The 14,728-nt window shown below is 40.0% G+C and overlaps 2 protein-coding genes across 4 annotated transcripts; both read left to right on the top strand.

The window, feature by feature from the left end:
• Positions 1-1,509: 1,509 nt before the first annotated feature.
• dcun1d2a (DCN1, defective in cullin neddylation 1, domain containing 2a) lies at positions 1,510-7,365 on the top strand. 3 transcript variants are annotated; one of them, XM_085249551.1, is made up of 7 exons: positions 1,510-1,647; positions 3,223-3,439; positions 3,577-3,745; positions 4,063-4,193; positions 4,283-4,365; positions 5,835-5,931; positions 6,021-7,365. In XM_085249551.1, the coding sequence occupies exons 1-7, from the start codon at positions 1,645-1,647 to the stop codon at positions 6,098-6,100; spliced, it is 780 nt and encodes a 259-aa protein (XP_085105677.1). In that variant the 5' UTR covers positions 1,510-1,644; the 3' UTR covers positions 6,101-7,365. The 3 variants fall into 3 exon arrangements, with proteins under 3 accessions (XP_085105677.1, XP_085105678.1, XP_085105679.1); XM_085249552.1 differs by lacking the exon at positions 1,510-1,647 and adding an exon at positions 1,921-2,270; XM_085249553.1 differs by lacking the exon at positions 1,510-1,647.
• Positions 7,366-9,348: 1,983 nt separating this feature from the next.
• Positions 9,349-13,062, top strand: LOC146556570 (growth hormone-regulated TBC protein 1-A-like). The gene is made up of 8 exons (XM_085249233.1): positions 9,349-9,568; positions 10,087-10,232; positions 10,328-10,486; positions 10,577-10,701; positions 10,952-11,048; positions 11,654-11,826; positions 11,919-12,104; positions 12,375-13,062. The coding sequence occupies exons 1-8, from the start codon at positions 9,507-9,509 to the stop codon at positions 12,474-12,476; spliced, it is 1,050 nt and encodes a 349-aa protein (XP_085105359.1). The 5' UTR covers positions 9,349-9,506; the 3' UTR covers positions 12,477-13,062.
• The last annotated feature ends 1,666 nt before the right edge of the window (positions 13,063-14,728 follow it).

Below are 14,728 nucleotides of genomic sequence, written 5' to 3'. Positions count from 1 at the left end.
CACAGAATATTTTCCAAAAAGTCTTAGGGATCATCAAGATGGGGGGTTTTTTTGGCAAATGTGAGACTAGCCTTTGTGATCTTTTAGGTCAGCAGTTTTTTTCTCCTTGGAATTTTTCTGAATTAACTTTAGTAATTAGTTCTTCTTGAGGCTTCATTCCTACAAGACTGTGTGTTTTTCCTTCCCACTCTCACCAAGCACTTGCTCAAAGTGTGCACTTGCTTTGATTTTTGAGGTTTCTCTTTATTATTGTAGGGTCTTTACAATGTAAAGCACCTTGAGGTGATTGATGTTGAATGTTGAAGTTATGCAAATCTTACTGTTGAATCATAAACCTTAACTGAGACAAGTGAGGCCAGCAGTTCTTTAGAGGTTGTCCTGGGTTATTTTGTAACCTCCTAGATGAGTCGTTAATGCAGTCTTGGAGTAAATTTGGTAGGCCGGCTACTTCTGGGAAGGCTTGCCACTGTTCCAGGTTTTCTTCTTTTATGCATAATGGCTTTCACCATGGTTCATTGGAGTCCTAAAGCTCTAGAAATTACCTTGTAACCCCTTCCAGACTGATGGATGTCACTGAATTTGTTTCTTATCTGTTCTGGAGTTTCTTTAAATGGTTGCATGATGTTTTGATGTTTGAGGTCTTTTACCCTACTTTACTTTGTCACACAGGTTTTATTTACGTGATTTCTTGATTCAATAGGTCTGGGATGCGACTTGTATTAAAAATATTTAAACTTTACTATTCCAAAGCTAGTTATCTTATTCAGTAAATACTGTAAGCATAACCCAATACATTTCCAAAGCACTACAAACAATACTCTAGATTTTTTTCTTGCTAATATAGCCATATTCATTAATGGTTGCTATCAAAATAGGTCTTTTTCACAATAACCACTTTGACATCTCATACCACAATAAGCATGTAAGTGTTAAACTCAATTATAACCCTGTTATATTCAGTCTATCAGTCGTTCTAGTGAGCTGGCAAGCACAATAAACCCTGACCCTTCTAAATGGAGCAGTGCCATGATGAATGTTATTACACCTGTGCTTACCCTGCAATGGCATTTCAGAAAGGCTGCTCTGACTTTTTTTTTTTTTTTTTTTTTTTTTTTGAGGCTTTGGGTCACCTAACAATCTTGGATGTCTACAACAGTCGTTGTTTTAATGCAGTTTAAATAAATTTCTTCGGTCAGCTGTTCATATGTCTGCCACTAACAGAGCAAGGCAGGTGTGATGTGCCGTGAAGGAGGATTACTGATGCTGTGTTTTACAGTGTGTATTGTGTTGCGGATGGTGTGTGAGGATGTTGGCAGTCAACAAGTGTGTGTCTGTGTGTGTAGCGGGTGAAGGGTGGGGTTGAGTTTTATTTTTAACAGTGCTGAATGCAGTTTTGAGGGAGTTTTCCTGTTTGTGTATTACACTTGGTATAACATCGTATTTGAAAGTGCCGTTTTAACTCTCTTTGCGCGACAAATACTTGCACAAGCCCATATTTTCTAATCAAATAAGCGCAAATAATGCAAATATCAAACGGAGCCTTTACCGCAGACCTCATCTTTTTTATGCAATCCGGCGACTTCCGCGCATGCGTATAATGAACGACAGTCGGACTACCAAACTGGTCAAACAGCGGGTGTAAAAATGGTAGGTAACCAAAATAAACACAAACCCAGGCATTGGATTTAATGCCAGTAAGGTTTGCTTACAAGACTATTGTCGTGGTATTAAAGTACATGATGTGTCGCGTTTTGGCAAGCGTACAGTGGCCATTTACTCGTGTTCGTTGCTATTACAGGGAAGGTCAGTTGGATATTTTAAGAGCAGCTAGCATTAGCTACACGTCCCTTTTTGGCAGTCTGGTAACTTCGGCTGTGAGCAGGTCAGCCGCTGGACCTCAAAGACACACACACACAGGGCCGTTTGAGTTAAGTCCCGGCTAACGCGTAACCACAATGACAGTCTGTTCCCGTGATATTAACCCCATCGTTAATGTCAGAGAGAGAGGCTAACTCAGCTAACGTTAGCCAGTGCAAGTTACTAGCTGGTGTTTGTGAAGACAATGCTAACCCAACGTTACCCTCCTGTAACAGAACAATAATCCGTGCTGCCAGAGCAGCAAACCGGGACAGACACATGACTTCATACATCGTTATTGACTACATCAGTAATGGAGTTATTAGCAGCTCGGTGAACTCAGGTTGAGGACATGCTGATCTTCAGTGAGGTGTTCAGACGCTGCAGCTAGTTGGAGGACATGGCATAGGATGGTGATTTTTTATTTATTTATTTTTTGCAAAAATAGACAGAACTGTTTAAAAGCTTTTCTAACCTTTTGGATCAGAATACAGCATCACAAATATTAGGTAGACTTGTCCTCAAACGGTCCACAATCCCAAACTTATTCGTTTTATTTTCATAGTAGAAATTAGACTTTGGAGCTGCTAAAATAACTTTTGGCAATTTTTTCTTTTAGATTTATGGCTTTAATGATTGATTGCTGGTTAATTTCTGCTGGAGAGGAGATGGTAGTTGCACACTAGCACAAGTATCTCTGGAAAGGTTTGGTCTAAGATATGATAAAAACTTGTTATATGGCTGTCTATAATTCAGTGGTGGATTATTCTAAATGAACATTACTGATTTTAGCCAAGAGAAGTGCACACTGAGTAATTTCTTTTGTTCCTCTGTCCATAATGAATTAAAATCACCTTATAAGTATTTATGTAATGAAAGTGCACTCTATATTTTTATGTAAGGGGTATTTGTTGAGTATTTCTGGTGGGGGGCGGCTTGTGTTTCACTCCAGACTTGTTGCACCTCTGGGTCCTTGTGATGGCATCCTATGTCCCTACTCATGTTACAAGTATGAATGTAGTTATCTGAGGGGCCCTCCAAGGTACAGCATGTGCTTTGAGAATCCATAACAACCCCTTTCAGAAAAACCCACCTTGTTTTTGGAAAGGACGTCATTACTACCAGCGCGTCTTGGCTCAAAATTTGTAGCGCGTTTGTCGGCGTGACTGACTAACCTTTTGAAATATGTGCCGGAGTATTCCTGAGCGTGTCCCAGTCTTTCTTCCTGTTGCCTGAATGCCTGTGGAGTTTTATGTTTCGCTGTGTGTTTTTGTCTGTGTGTCGCTCTGCATTTGTGTGGTTCTGTCTGTACTGACTGGTTTGATTGCACCGGTGCCTGACAGCCCCTGTCCTGTACTTGTACAGCATAAGCTGAAGTCTTCGCAGAGGGACAAGGTACGGCAGTTCATGTCCTTCACACAGGCTGGGGAGAAAACGGCCGTGTACTGTCTCACACAGAATGACTGGAAACTAGAAGTTGCTACAGACAACTATTTTCAGAATCCAGAGCTTTACTGTAAGGAATCCATGAAAACCTCAGTAGACCGTAAGAAGCTGGAACAGCTCTACAATCGCTACAAAGGCAAGTAGGATCTTAAAATACAGTGTTTAAGGCTGTAATTTTGTTTACAAGAACAGTGTAAAGATCCTTATTCCAGAAGAGTTACAGACACTGCTTGCTTGAGTATTTCGAGTGAAACTGTGTTTTTGTCTTGATAGATCCCCAGGATGAGAATAAGATTGGTATTGATGGGATCCAGCAGTTTTGTGACGACCTCTCACTGGATCCAGCCAGCATCTCTGTGCTGGTTATTGCGTGGAAGTTTCGTGCCGCCACTCAGTGTGAGTTCACCAAGAAGGAGTTTATGGATGGAATGACCGAGCTGGGGTGAGTGTTGACATGAACGGCACGTGACACGCTCTAAAGTGGGACAAAAACACTCTTACTGAAGTATCTACGCATGGCGGTTCTCTTAGTGTTGCTCCAGGGAGGGAAGGCTGTCTATTTATACATCCGCCCACAGCCTGGGTATACTGTGTCTTCGTGGAACGACTCAATGAAACAGTTGCAGTGTTTTGACTTTTGAGGCTCAGGTGTCCGAGTAGGCTTTCAGGGCACTGAATGTTAGAACAGTTTTGTTTGTCCATGTGTTGTGATTTGTGTATGTGCTGCTTATATTTTCTTTTCTTTTCTTTTTTTTCTAGGTGTGACAGTCCAGAAAAACTGAAGGCACTTTTGCCAAGATTAGAACAAGAGCTAAAAGATAGTGGAAAGTTCAAGGACTTCTATCAATTCACCTTTAACTTTGCCAAAAATCCTGGCCAGAAGGGTCTCGGTAAGTTCACGGATTGTGACCTAACAATAGATTTTTGACTAATATTATAGATTCACAAACATCTGAACAAAGTTGTCTCATTTGTGTAGATTTGGAGATGGCCGTAGCCTACTGGAACCTGGTCCTTTCGGGACGATTTAAATTCCTCGATCTTTGGAATAGATTCCTTTTGGTGAGTCAAAGGAGTAAAACTGGGCACGATGGACCCTGAATTTTTGCTTATTAAGAAATCCGTAATGTTGATTTTTATTGGCAGGCGCAGTGTTTGGATATTTGGGGCATTATTTAAAAAAAAAAAGTGCAAATTATTTTTTATTTTTGTTTGTTTTTACACTGATGTATGTATACAGATTTTAAATGTGAGGAAGGAGCTGTGTTCTAAGAGCTGAGATACTACTACTGGTATTTTTAAGAGAAAAAGGTCAGGTGATGTCCTCATTACACCTAAAAAGGTGTTCACTTTTCCCCAAAAAGTCACCAAGATTGTAATTCTTTTTAAACCTTTTTAAGTGGCATTTTATTTGCTCCAGAATAAAATGTGTGTGTTTTTTTTGTTTTTTTTTTAAATCAGTTAGCCAAACTTTAAGCCATTTTAATCCTCTAATTAAGGAGGAATCCATTCTAGAGGCCTGGGCCATTATTCCGTTAGATACCTACGTGATCACAAAAACTAGTGGGCAAAACCAGATTGTTTCCACCATGATGTTTCCACCAACCCTGCACTTTTCAAGAATCTTAGTCCGAAGCAGGTGTAAAAGTCCAAATTCAGACCATTTCTGCCGACAGCTTAGTCAACACAGCACATTACATTAAAGTACCAGTGGCGTAATGTTTGAGGCAAACAGACATTTAGATGTCAGAGTTATTCAGATAACATAAGCAGGCTGCTGCCAGGGGGGTGATTGAGTGGTTTCAACTTGTAGGAGTTATCTTTTTGAACATACTGAAGAGCTGTACCATGACTTGCAGTTTTTTGTTTGGTTTTTTGGACCACAAGCCTGCAGCTGTCCGACAAAACTACACCCACTCTGGCAACTTAAACAGTTATATACTGCTAATAAAAATCTGCCTAGCTGTGCTGGTTTGAAGGGATTTCTTTTCAAAGAAACATCTTTGTTTGGTTTTTCCACTTTTCTTTGCATCGTTTCATTAACAGAGGCTGTCTGAGTTAGTGTATGATTTATTGTGCTCGTTATTTCTTTCCTAGCTCTCTTATTGCTTGTTATAAAGTTGGACTTGGCCGTCTGTGTGTTCTTGCGCTGCCTGCACAGCTCTTAATTTTCTTATTTCTGTGTCAGTAATGGCAATTTTGTTTACTTTGATCCTCCAAATCTACTCCAAAGCAGAACTGACAAATTAGGCGGACATCAGGAGAATGTTACAGATTTTTTTTCTTTTATTGAGCGTAAAGTCCAGTCTCAAGACTGCTTTTCAGAAATACTGACTTAGGTGTTTGGACCAGGCTTAGCAAAGTACAGTTGGTGCAACCTGTCCCTGGTGTTTTGGTTGAAACAGAACTCTAGAATTCAGTCCATCAGTTATTTACAGTGACAAAAAAATCTATTATTAAAGATGGAAGGAAATGAAAACATGTGAAGCTGTTTCTGTACCTGTGAATTTACCAGGACTCGTTCGTTTCAGGAACACCATAAACGATCTATCCCAAAGGACACATGGAACTTGTTGTTGGACTTTGGCAACATGATAGCAGACGACATGTCAAACTATGATGAGGAAGGTGAGCCGGCACAATCGATAATACATGCTTCATATTTAGCTCTCGTCCATCACTGTGACACTAACGATATTTCGGTGTTTCTCACCCAGGAGCTTGGCCAGTCCTTATAGATGATTTTGTGGAATTCGCTCGACCAATTGTAACAGGATCAAAACGCAAAACTCTCTAAATCTAATCCCGACTCTGGAAAACCAGAACATTGTTTCTTTTACAGTGACTTGATAGTTTTTTTTAAGACTTGTACAAAAGAGAAAAAAAAAAAGAAAATTGTAGACTTCAGAGTGAAAACCGAAGCACTTGAAACTGTCAGGAAACCACCTTTCAGGGAGCTGAGTATAAACTACGAGAACAACTGGCCACGTTTTCTGCCCTCTTGAGTCTGAGGCGTCATATGGACATTGCCAGATTCTCAGTATCCTGGATGCCCCTGTGCTCTGCTCCAGGAGGAGCACTACAGCCCCCATAGGTGGGCATAGACACAGCACTGAGAGGAGGTTCACTGGCTGCGTGTACTCTGAATGGACTGGAGAAGCTGTGTGTTTTAAGATTCTTCCTAGTCAACCGTGTCTCAAAGCTCTGAGTGACTGTGCAAAGTTCCCATGTCTTATTGTCTTATTCTAACCTTGGGACAGAGTGCTCACTACACCAGCACCAACAGAACTGTTGCAGTTTTTACTGTACATACTGTATCTATTGGGACAGTTTACAAAGAGAGCTATATGAAGAATAATATAAATATGTTCAATTTATAAATACAAAAGATGATTGTTTTATGTACAGTAAATGCTAAGTTCTCTAACGGGATGCCTCAATATTGTGGATGATATGCTGTTGGTTAAATTGTTAGGTGGCTCTGTTAAGTCATGGAATTGTGAGCTTCTCATCAAAAGCATGTTGAAACACATTTTACGTCACCCCTGGCTGGTTACACCAATACATTTTCACTAAAGTAAAGGCAGTACTTTAATTTAGATCATGGATATTGGGTTGTGTTGTCTGAATAATCTCAGTGGGGAGTGGGTCTTGAATCCTAAATGTCACATAGTCGACTTTCTTTCAGAAGCAATTTTGTTTTTTATCAATTCATCACTTTGATGCGTTTTTTATGCTTAAACAACTGTTTAGCAGCACTTGAGAGAAATTCTGAAATTAGGAAACGACTGACCTTTAGGATTGCATGGCACATATCTGTGTGTTTAGGCAGTGCAAAGCCCTTAATACAGAAATCAGGACACTAAAGAGGGCGACAACAGGACGACAAAGTAAGCCTTAAGATTAAAAATCTGTCTGTTTGATATTTGTATTTCTGTTTAACCCCATCTGTTCAGTGTTCCTGAAGGTAGTGAAAAATAGAAAATATTGTTGATACATCGTGTAAGTAGCCTAATATTGTTCATTTACGAAAGATGAATAAAGCATGAGTTTTTCCATAATGATGTGTGTATTTAGCTCTTTTGCTGCTGATGAGAAATATGACGCTTAATATCACAGATACAAAAAACAACTGCTAAAGAGTACAAAAATGCACAGTTACAGCGAAGGCAAGTCGACACTGAGGGGGGGAAATGTTTGGAAATACCAGAAAACTGCTTCTCATTTAATATTTTCTGTTTTTCTGGTAATTCTCTATAAACTCAAGACATGATTGTGTAGGTCAGCAGTTTTTCAGACTAGCCTGTCTGCCACATTCAAAGTCACTTAAATCACCGTTCATCCCCATTCTGATGCTTTGATTAAGCTTTATCAGGTCACCTTGACCTTATCTACATAACTAAATGCACGGAGTTCCTGCCACGTGATTGGCTGATTAGATATTTCTGTTAACAAGCAGTTGAAGTGGCGTTCTCTTGTGTGGCATCATCTGCTTTGGGATCATATGCAACTCATGCACAACGCTGACTTCTAGAGGCAAGTCACATTTATGTTTGTAGGTTGAATTATTTAAGCTACCCTCATAGGTCAATCAAATGTATTCAAGTATCATTAAAATACTTTTTCACCAGAAGTAATTCAACTCCAGCAAAGTTTCTTTTAGGGCTAATATGGCTTAAGGGTTCATCTATTTATTTCCAGGGATCATCTTTGTAAATAATTAGAAAGTAAAAGCTCTGTTAATAACTGCAGTACTCCTATAAGTTTCTGACTAAAAATAAGTGAAATAGGAAGGTACAACAATGTTGTTTCAGAGGAGATAAATCCAGATTACTTTCATAATATGATTCCACAAAACAGGACACATGACTGTTATTTTTTTTTTAAATCTGTTTGCAGTTAAACTAATTGTATGGCGCATATATTGTTAAGAGTACTCCGTGTGGAGTGCCACTATAGCTCAACTGGTTGCGCTGAGGGCTAGTGACCTGGGTTTGAGTCCACTTTGAGCCTTTCTCCGTCACTCTATGCACTGTACTACCCACCAAAGGGTGAGACAATTAAGCTAAAAACAGAGTGTGGAGTGTAGACCAAAACTGTGTATAAAAGATGGCTGTAACCCCCCATAAAATCACCCACTGGTTTATAAAGTCCTGTTTTGGGGCCTTGAGGATGAGCATTCTTGGTGTTTTAAAATCACAGGCGGTGAGTGACACTGCACGCTCATACTGTAGTAACTAATGCAGCCACGCGCTAAAGTGTTCACTGTTTTATTTACCAGTTTTGAGTCTATTTGGGACTAGAGTGTACAAACGAGTCAGTTTGTGTTAAAACTGAGACTTAAAAGTGTCATATGAGAACATGAACCTACCAGTGGGCTTACTGAGGTCATAAAAGAAGAATGCAGGTTTAAGGCACTTCAGCATTTCAGGTCATTTTTCAGACCTGGAGGCTACATCCATCCCCATCTTTTTTAGTCTTTTGTTTAAACTTTATTAAACTTTATAACACAGGACATGGCCATACAACACGAAAAATATGCCAAGTTAAAATTAACAGAATGGAAAGGCATGTGTCCATCTTATATATACAGTCTTTTATATCAGGCTTTTTAGATGCCAGCTGTCTGTGTGTTTGTCAAAAATAATGTTGAAGTAAGGTGAGACTGATCCACAGTAATGCTGTCTAATAATTCATTACTTCGGGCTACACGTTTCAGAACACGATGTATTCCAAATATAAAATATTGGCTAAGTCCACCTATCATCTCTGTGTTAATAATATGTCTGCCAAACAGATCAGCTTTGAAACACTGGAAATTTGGGTCTGGCTCCAAATCACTTTAAAGAAATAACAAATTTACCTGCTGCAGGAAATTAATAAAATGTTGGAATTACAGCCAGCAGAGGACATAAGAGCAAACACCGCAGTGTCTCTTCCTCCAACTGTTTTGTGTGCGAACAGAAGTACACGCCTGTGGCTGTTACCTGTGGGTTTCTTCATACTAGCTCCTCCTCTCAGCAGTGGCTGCTGTAAGGTGAGCCATAGGAAACTCAGACCGCTTTGTTATTTACCTTGACAGCAGCTGGTTCTTTTCCAGGGAATAAAAATGGAATAAGCTTCCTGCTCCCAGTTGTTTTTTTCTTTTTCTTTTCTTTTTTTCTGCTTTCTTGGACTACTTTACCTTTAGCACATGAGACACAATGGATGGGGAAATGAAAGGAAATGCTATGCAGGCTCTGGCCGATTATGATGACAGTGACAGGTAAGCTTTGTTTGTTTCATTGCGTTTTAAAAAGTTCATTTTCTCTTTTCTTGTTTCTTTTTTTATCTGTTTTGTTGTCGGCCTGTGTTATTTAGTCAGCATATCTGCCTGCAGCTTCCTCACTGGCAACCTTTTCTTGTTTTTACAACATCTTTCTTCCTCTTCAGCTTTTTGTATTTCCACTTCACATTTCATCTTATAACGTGTAAATCTACCATTAAAGTTTGTCACCTGTTGGCTTTTAAGGGACAGGAGCTTGTCAGAGTTTTTACATTTTTCTCCTTGCTCCCCTAAGAAGTAATTTAACACTTAACTATTCATCCAGCTGGAGCATTTGATCACTCAGCTACAGAAACCCTACCCAGTGGAGGCAGTTTTAGAGTCTGCCATCACTGAATAGGAGAATGAAAGAAGGGAGGGGAGCAAGCAGGTCCACCGGCAATCCTGATTTCACAGCGTCTATGAGTGTTATGTGTAGACCTTCACTGGTGGAGAACTGTGTGAATTTGTCCCAGCAGGATTGACGCCTACGGTTTTGAGAGACGTGGCGATTTCGACTCCTACAAGGAGATGATGAATCAGTATGTAGATGTCCTCAACAGGAGGTCCATGAGATGGTCAAAGCTCCTTCAGGAGAAGCCTCATGTGGAGAAGAACTTCACAGGTACAAAAACAAAAGACACCTCCATGGGTTTTGTTTGCTTGTTCGTTCCAGCTCTCTGGTCGTGTGATGGGTAATAATAAAACATGTTTTGGCAGTGAAGAGGTTTGTTCGTAAAGGTGTGCCTAATGAGCACCGTGCCAGGATCTGGATGGCGGCTAGTGGTGCCCAGGAACAGCTGGAGAGTAAGCCGGGTTATTACCAGTCTCTGCTGGACATGGAGCATGACACCAAGCTGAAAGAAACCATTCACACAGGTGCACCAAAACTGTCGCAGCATACAGCATGCTCTTTCAATGCTTAAATTATGTCCCAATAATTCACTCACTCTTTCTGCTTTTTAAAAGATATGCACAGGACCTTTCCTGACAACATCCTGTTCAAGAGCAAAGCAGAGCCAGGCATGCAGAAGGCTCTGTTCAATGTGCTGCTGGCCTACGGACACCATAATCCTACAGTGGGCTACTGTCAGGTGAAGAAAATGCAGTCAGCGACAAGCTCTGACTCTCCCTCTATCTAAGATCATGTCTGTTTACCTAAAGATCAGGGCTGGCTACTTCCTTATTTAACCAATACATGTGTAGGATTTTCGGTCTTAACCTTCATCTGTTAGCTCTTATATCGGTCAGTGCACTTATTCAATGTAAAACCTGGCATACTGTATGCACACACAGCAGGAGTTCTTATTCTAAGCGATCCACAGCATGCTCTTTCGTTTTTAGGGCATGAACTTCATTGCAGGCTACCTCATGATCATCACGAAAGACGAAGAGAAATCCTTCTGGCTTATGGATGCACTGGTGGGCAGGATACTCCCAGGTAAGGTGACAGTTAACGTCGGCTTCCTTTCAGAGCTCTTTTTTTTGTTTTTGTTTACCCCACAGCAAACATCCCCTACCCTGCACTGTTGCTCCATAGGTTAAACCAGTTCCACTTTAGAGATGCAGGGTTTTCAGTGTTCGTGTCGAGGGCCAGCGGCAGACTCAGCTAACATTTTGCAACCACAACAAAGGAAACGTACAGCAAAATGTCAAGGCGGCAGAGAACGAGACCAAAGATGCGCTTCTCTTCCGTTTTACTTCTTTTTCTTTTTTTTTAAGTTCTCATAGCGCCTTCCTAAACTGACACTCGGTCTATAAAAATTTGAGATCTTTTATAAAACAATGCTCCAGACCATCATTATTTATTTCTGTTCAGTTTATTAAGCAGCAAATTAACTGTGAGCATGTGAGTCTGTTTTTCTGAGGTACTGGGGATAAAATAATAATCAGTTAGCCTGATCTTTTCCTTAAGGAGGGCTGTTAAATAAATAAATGTAATTCAAAGTTTACATAATAATAAATATTATCTATAATAAATAAATGCACTACAATGGCTTTCAATTGTGCAAAAGAAAAGGAGGAATTCATCTGAATGTGTTGCAGACTACTACACCCCGGCCATGTTGGGTCTGAAGACTGACCAGGAGGTCCTTGGTGAGCTGGTTAAGGTCAAAGCTCCTGCAGTAGGACAGCTCATGGCCCAGTACCCTGGCATATGGACGCTGGTGGTGTCTCGCTGGTTTATCTGCCTCTACATCGATGTACTCCCTATCGAGGTGAGGCAAAAGCTGCGCTTTAGTGGAGGGGTCAAACTAGAAGCATGTGGCGATCATTTAACTGACATCCACCTTCTGTCTTATTCTTGCAGACTGTTCTGCGGGTCTGGGATTGTCTTTTCTACGAGGGATCCAAAGTACTTTTCCGCGTGGCTCTTACTCTCATACTTCACCACCAGGCAGAGATCCTGAGAGCGCGCTCTTTGCCTGACGTGTGCGAATGCTTCAAACAGATCACTTCTGGGGCTTTCACTCTAGACTGCCACACCTTTATGCAGGTGAGATTGCCAAATACAATGACGGTTAGGAAGGGGCCAGAGAAAAATGACACTACTTATGGTCATAAAACATCTTTTTTTAAAGAATACTTCCCGAAAAAGAAAAACAATTCATGGGGAAGTGCTACATTTCAGCTATTCTAACTTCACCAGTCCATGAGACTGTGCAGAAGATAATCTGTTAAAAGTATTTACACAGTTTTAATTGTAGTTTTTATTTTTATTTTGAGTAGAAAAAAGCCTAAGCACTCCTTAAATGTTCCTTTGCAGAAGATCTTTACGGAACCTAAGAGTCTGTCGATGTCGACTGTTGATAAACTGAGAGAGAAATGCAGACAACAAATTCTCAAGGAGGAATCAGGACAGCCATGAGGTTCAGGACACTTTCCCCTTATACTGGATTTAATAAAACAAAAGCTCAGGCAGCGTAAGTAACACTGTACAGTCAGGAACTGTATGAAACATACATGTTGGTGACTCTTCTGGTTACTTCTGTGATTTATACTTTGTTACACTCTAATCTGGCAGACTGGGTATCTAAATATGAAGGCTTATGCTTCTGAGGCTTTTCTTTTGATTTTGACTCCAATCTTTCACCTACTATATTTGCTGCTATATATACAGAAGTACATTAAGATCATAACACCGCACCAAACAGCATTTACATGTGTATTTTCTAAAAACACTTTTGCTTTGGTGATTATGGACGGATCACTTATTTTTACTGTGAATACTTTGTTCTGTCTCTTGCCTTTAGGACTGTTTACAAGAGAACGTAAAGCTGAAGGGTCACGCTTTTAATGTGGTGGTTTCTGTTTAAATTTATGGAGCTCAGTCTCATTTTTCACTTTTTGTTGTAAAATAAAACCCATTAACTTACCCCATCTGCTTCCTCACTTTGCTGAATGCTTCTGCTAAATGGTAGCATCAGTATTATTTGTGTGTATCAGTCATGAATTCAGGCATAGTCTACAAAGCTATTAAAGTTATATGCTCACCAGCCACTTTAGTAAGTACACGTTGCAATGAGTGGGATTTCATGGTACAGATTCATAAAAGTCATGGAAAGATTTTGGTCCATATTGAATGATAGCACAAAACAGTTGCTGCGGATTTTTCAGCAGCGACTGTCGGATTTGTGAATCTCGTGTTCCACCACAGCCATTGAACCACTGAGAGAAGTAAGGATGGATAAATGTTTTCTTGTTGTTTAGTGTGAACTCTGATCCTACCATCTGAATGTCACAGCAGAAACAGGAAACATTTTTCCAGTCTTCTAATGTTCAGCTCCAGTGACCACATGTAATTATAACCTGTTGCCTTTTTTTTAGCTGGCAGGAGTGGCACTTGGTGTGATCTTGGTGCGTGTTAAGGGATACTTCTCTTCTGTTATTTGCATTACTGCTGCCTTCCTGCCAGCTTGAAGCAGCCTGGGCATTCTACCAAGGCACTATAACACATTCAGAGTTGTTCTTATCACCGTCCTTCCCCATTCTGATGCTCAGTTTGAACTTTGGCAGGTCATCTCGACCATGTCTGCATGCCTGAATGACAGTTGCTGCCACACAATTCGCTGATTAGATATTTCCATTAACGAGCAGTTGAATGAGTTTATCTAATTAAGTGGTCAGTGAGTGCAAGTCTACAAATGCTGTGTTGGACAAATTACCTCAGTGATACAGATAATGTTGTTCATTTTAGCTCACAGTGCTTTGTTTCTGTTATAAATAGATAATCAGTTACTATAACTGGAAACTGTGATCTGCAATCTTTTACTAAATGCGATAGAAGATCTGAAATCTGCAGAGGCATACACTGACCCTTTTTCTAGGCCATAATTAGGGCTGTGCGATATGACCAAAATCTCATATCCCGATATAAGAATTCTATCGTCACTAACGATATAAATCACAGAAATGTGACATTTTCTGTAAATTCTGTGAATGTCGGACAGCTCGTCTTTCGGGAAGTGTTTCCAGCTGCGCGTCATGTAGCTGGAGTCCAGTGTTTTAACCGATGCATGAAACTATACATTTTTAGACATAAGTTGTAAAGGCCGCCGTTTTCTTTGTGAGTATTTATTACACGGCGTGCTGCGGGGAAAAGCCTGTTCTAACGTTTGAGTCTAAGGTTTATTTTTTAGCACCTGGCGGCTCTTTTTTAAATTCTCATCCGTAAATAATCTGCTCTTTCACGTGATTCAGTTTATTTTGAAAGGTCTCAACAGGATCTTGAGCTTTATTGTGAAAGGTTTATGTGGAACATAAACAAGCGGACACGCGATACTGTTACCGTCGTTGTTGCTAACCACAACGCAAACAAACAGGCGCTTGTCCATCTGTAGTGTGGTTCTATTAAATATAAGGGAAAGAGAGAACTTTAAGAAATTAATATAGACACTACAGTGACCATCAAAACGATGAAAAAATATTGCCGTAAACGGTTTATTTTGCGACACCACGAAACAAACGATAACGTAAAATGAAATGATAGACGTTTTTATATCGTCATCCGATATATATCATTATATGAACAGCCCTAGCCATAATAGTCTGTAAACTATCATAAAGTACAATAAGTAAATATTCAAATGCAAAATGAATGTAGATAATACAGATAAACAA

Source organism: Mchenga conophoros, linkage group LG16, assembly GCF_057382185.1.
Source record: "Mchenga conophoros isolate Kocher_MC1m ecotype Shallow Benthic linkage group LG16, M_conophoros_male_GT1.1, whole genome shotgun sequence".
Taxonomy (NCBI): domain Eukaryota; kingdom Metazoa; phylum Chordata; class Actinopteri; order Cichliformes; family Cichlidae; genus Mchenga; species Mchenga conophoros.
The sequence above is the reverse complement of the archived record's forward strand: the minus strand, read 5'-3'. Positions and strand labels throughout refer to the sequence as shown.

Excerpts from the sequence above, each read along its gene's own strand:
- dcun1d2a (XM_085249551.1), top strand. Across the intron at positions 4,194-4,282 it reads TCCTGGCCAGAAGGGTCTCG|ATTTGGAGATGGCCGTAGCC; the intron begins GTAAGTTCACGG and ends TCATTTGTGTAG. Across the intron at positions 5,932-6,020 it reads GTCAAACTATGATGAGGAAG|GAGCTTGGCCAGTCCTTATA; the intron begins GTGAGCCGGCAC and ends TTTCTCACCCAG.
- LOC146556570 (XM_085249233.1), top strand. The coding sequence starts at position 9,507 with ATGGATGGGGAAATGAAAGGAAATGCTATGCAGGCTCTGGCCGATTAT. Across the intron at positions 9,569-10,086 it reads GATTATGATGACAGTGACAG|GATTGACGCCTACGGTTTTG; the intron begins GTAAGCTTTGTT and ends TTGTCCCAGCAG. Across the intron at positions 12,105-12,374 it reads ACTGCCACACCTTTATGCAG|AAGATCTTTACGGAACCTAA; the intron begins GTGAGATTGCCA and ends GTTCCTTTGCAG.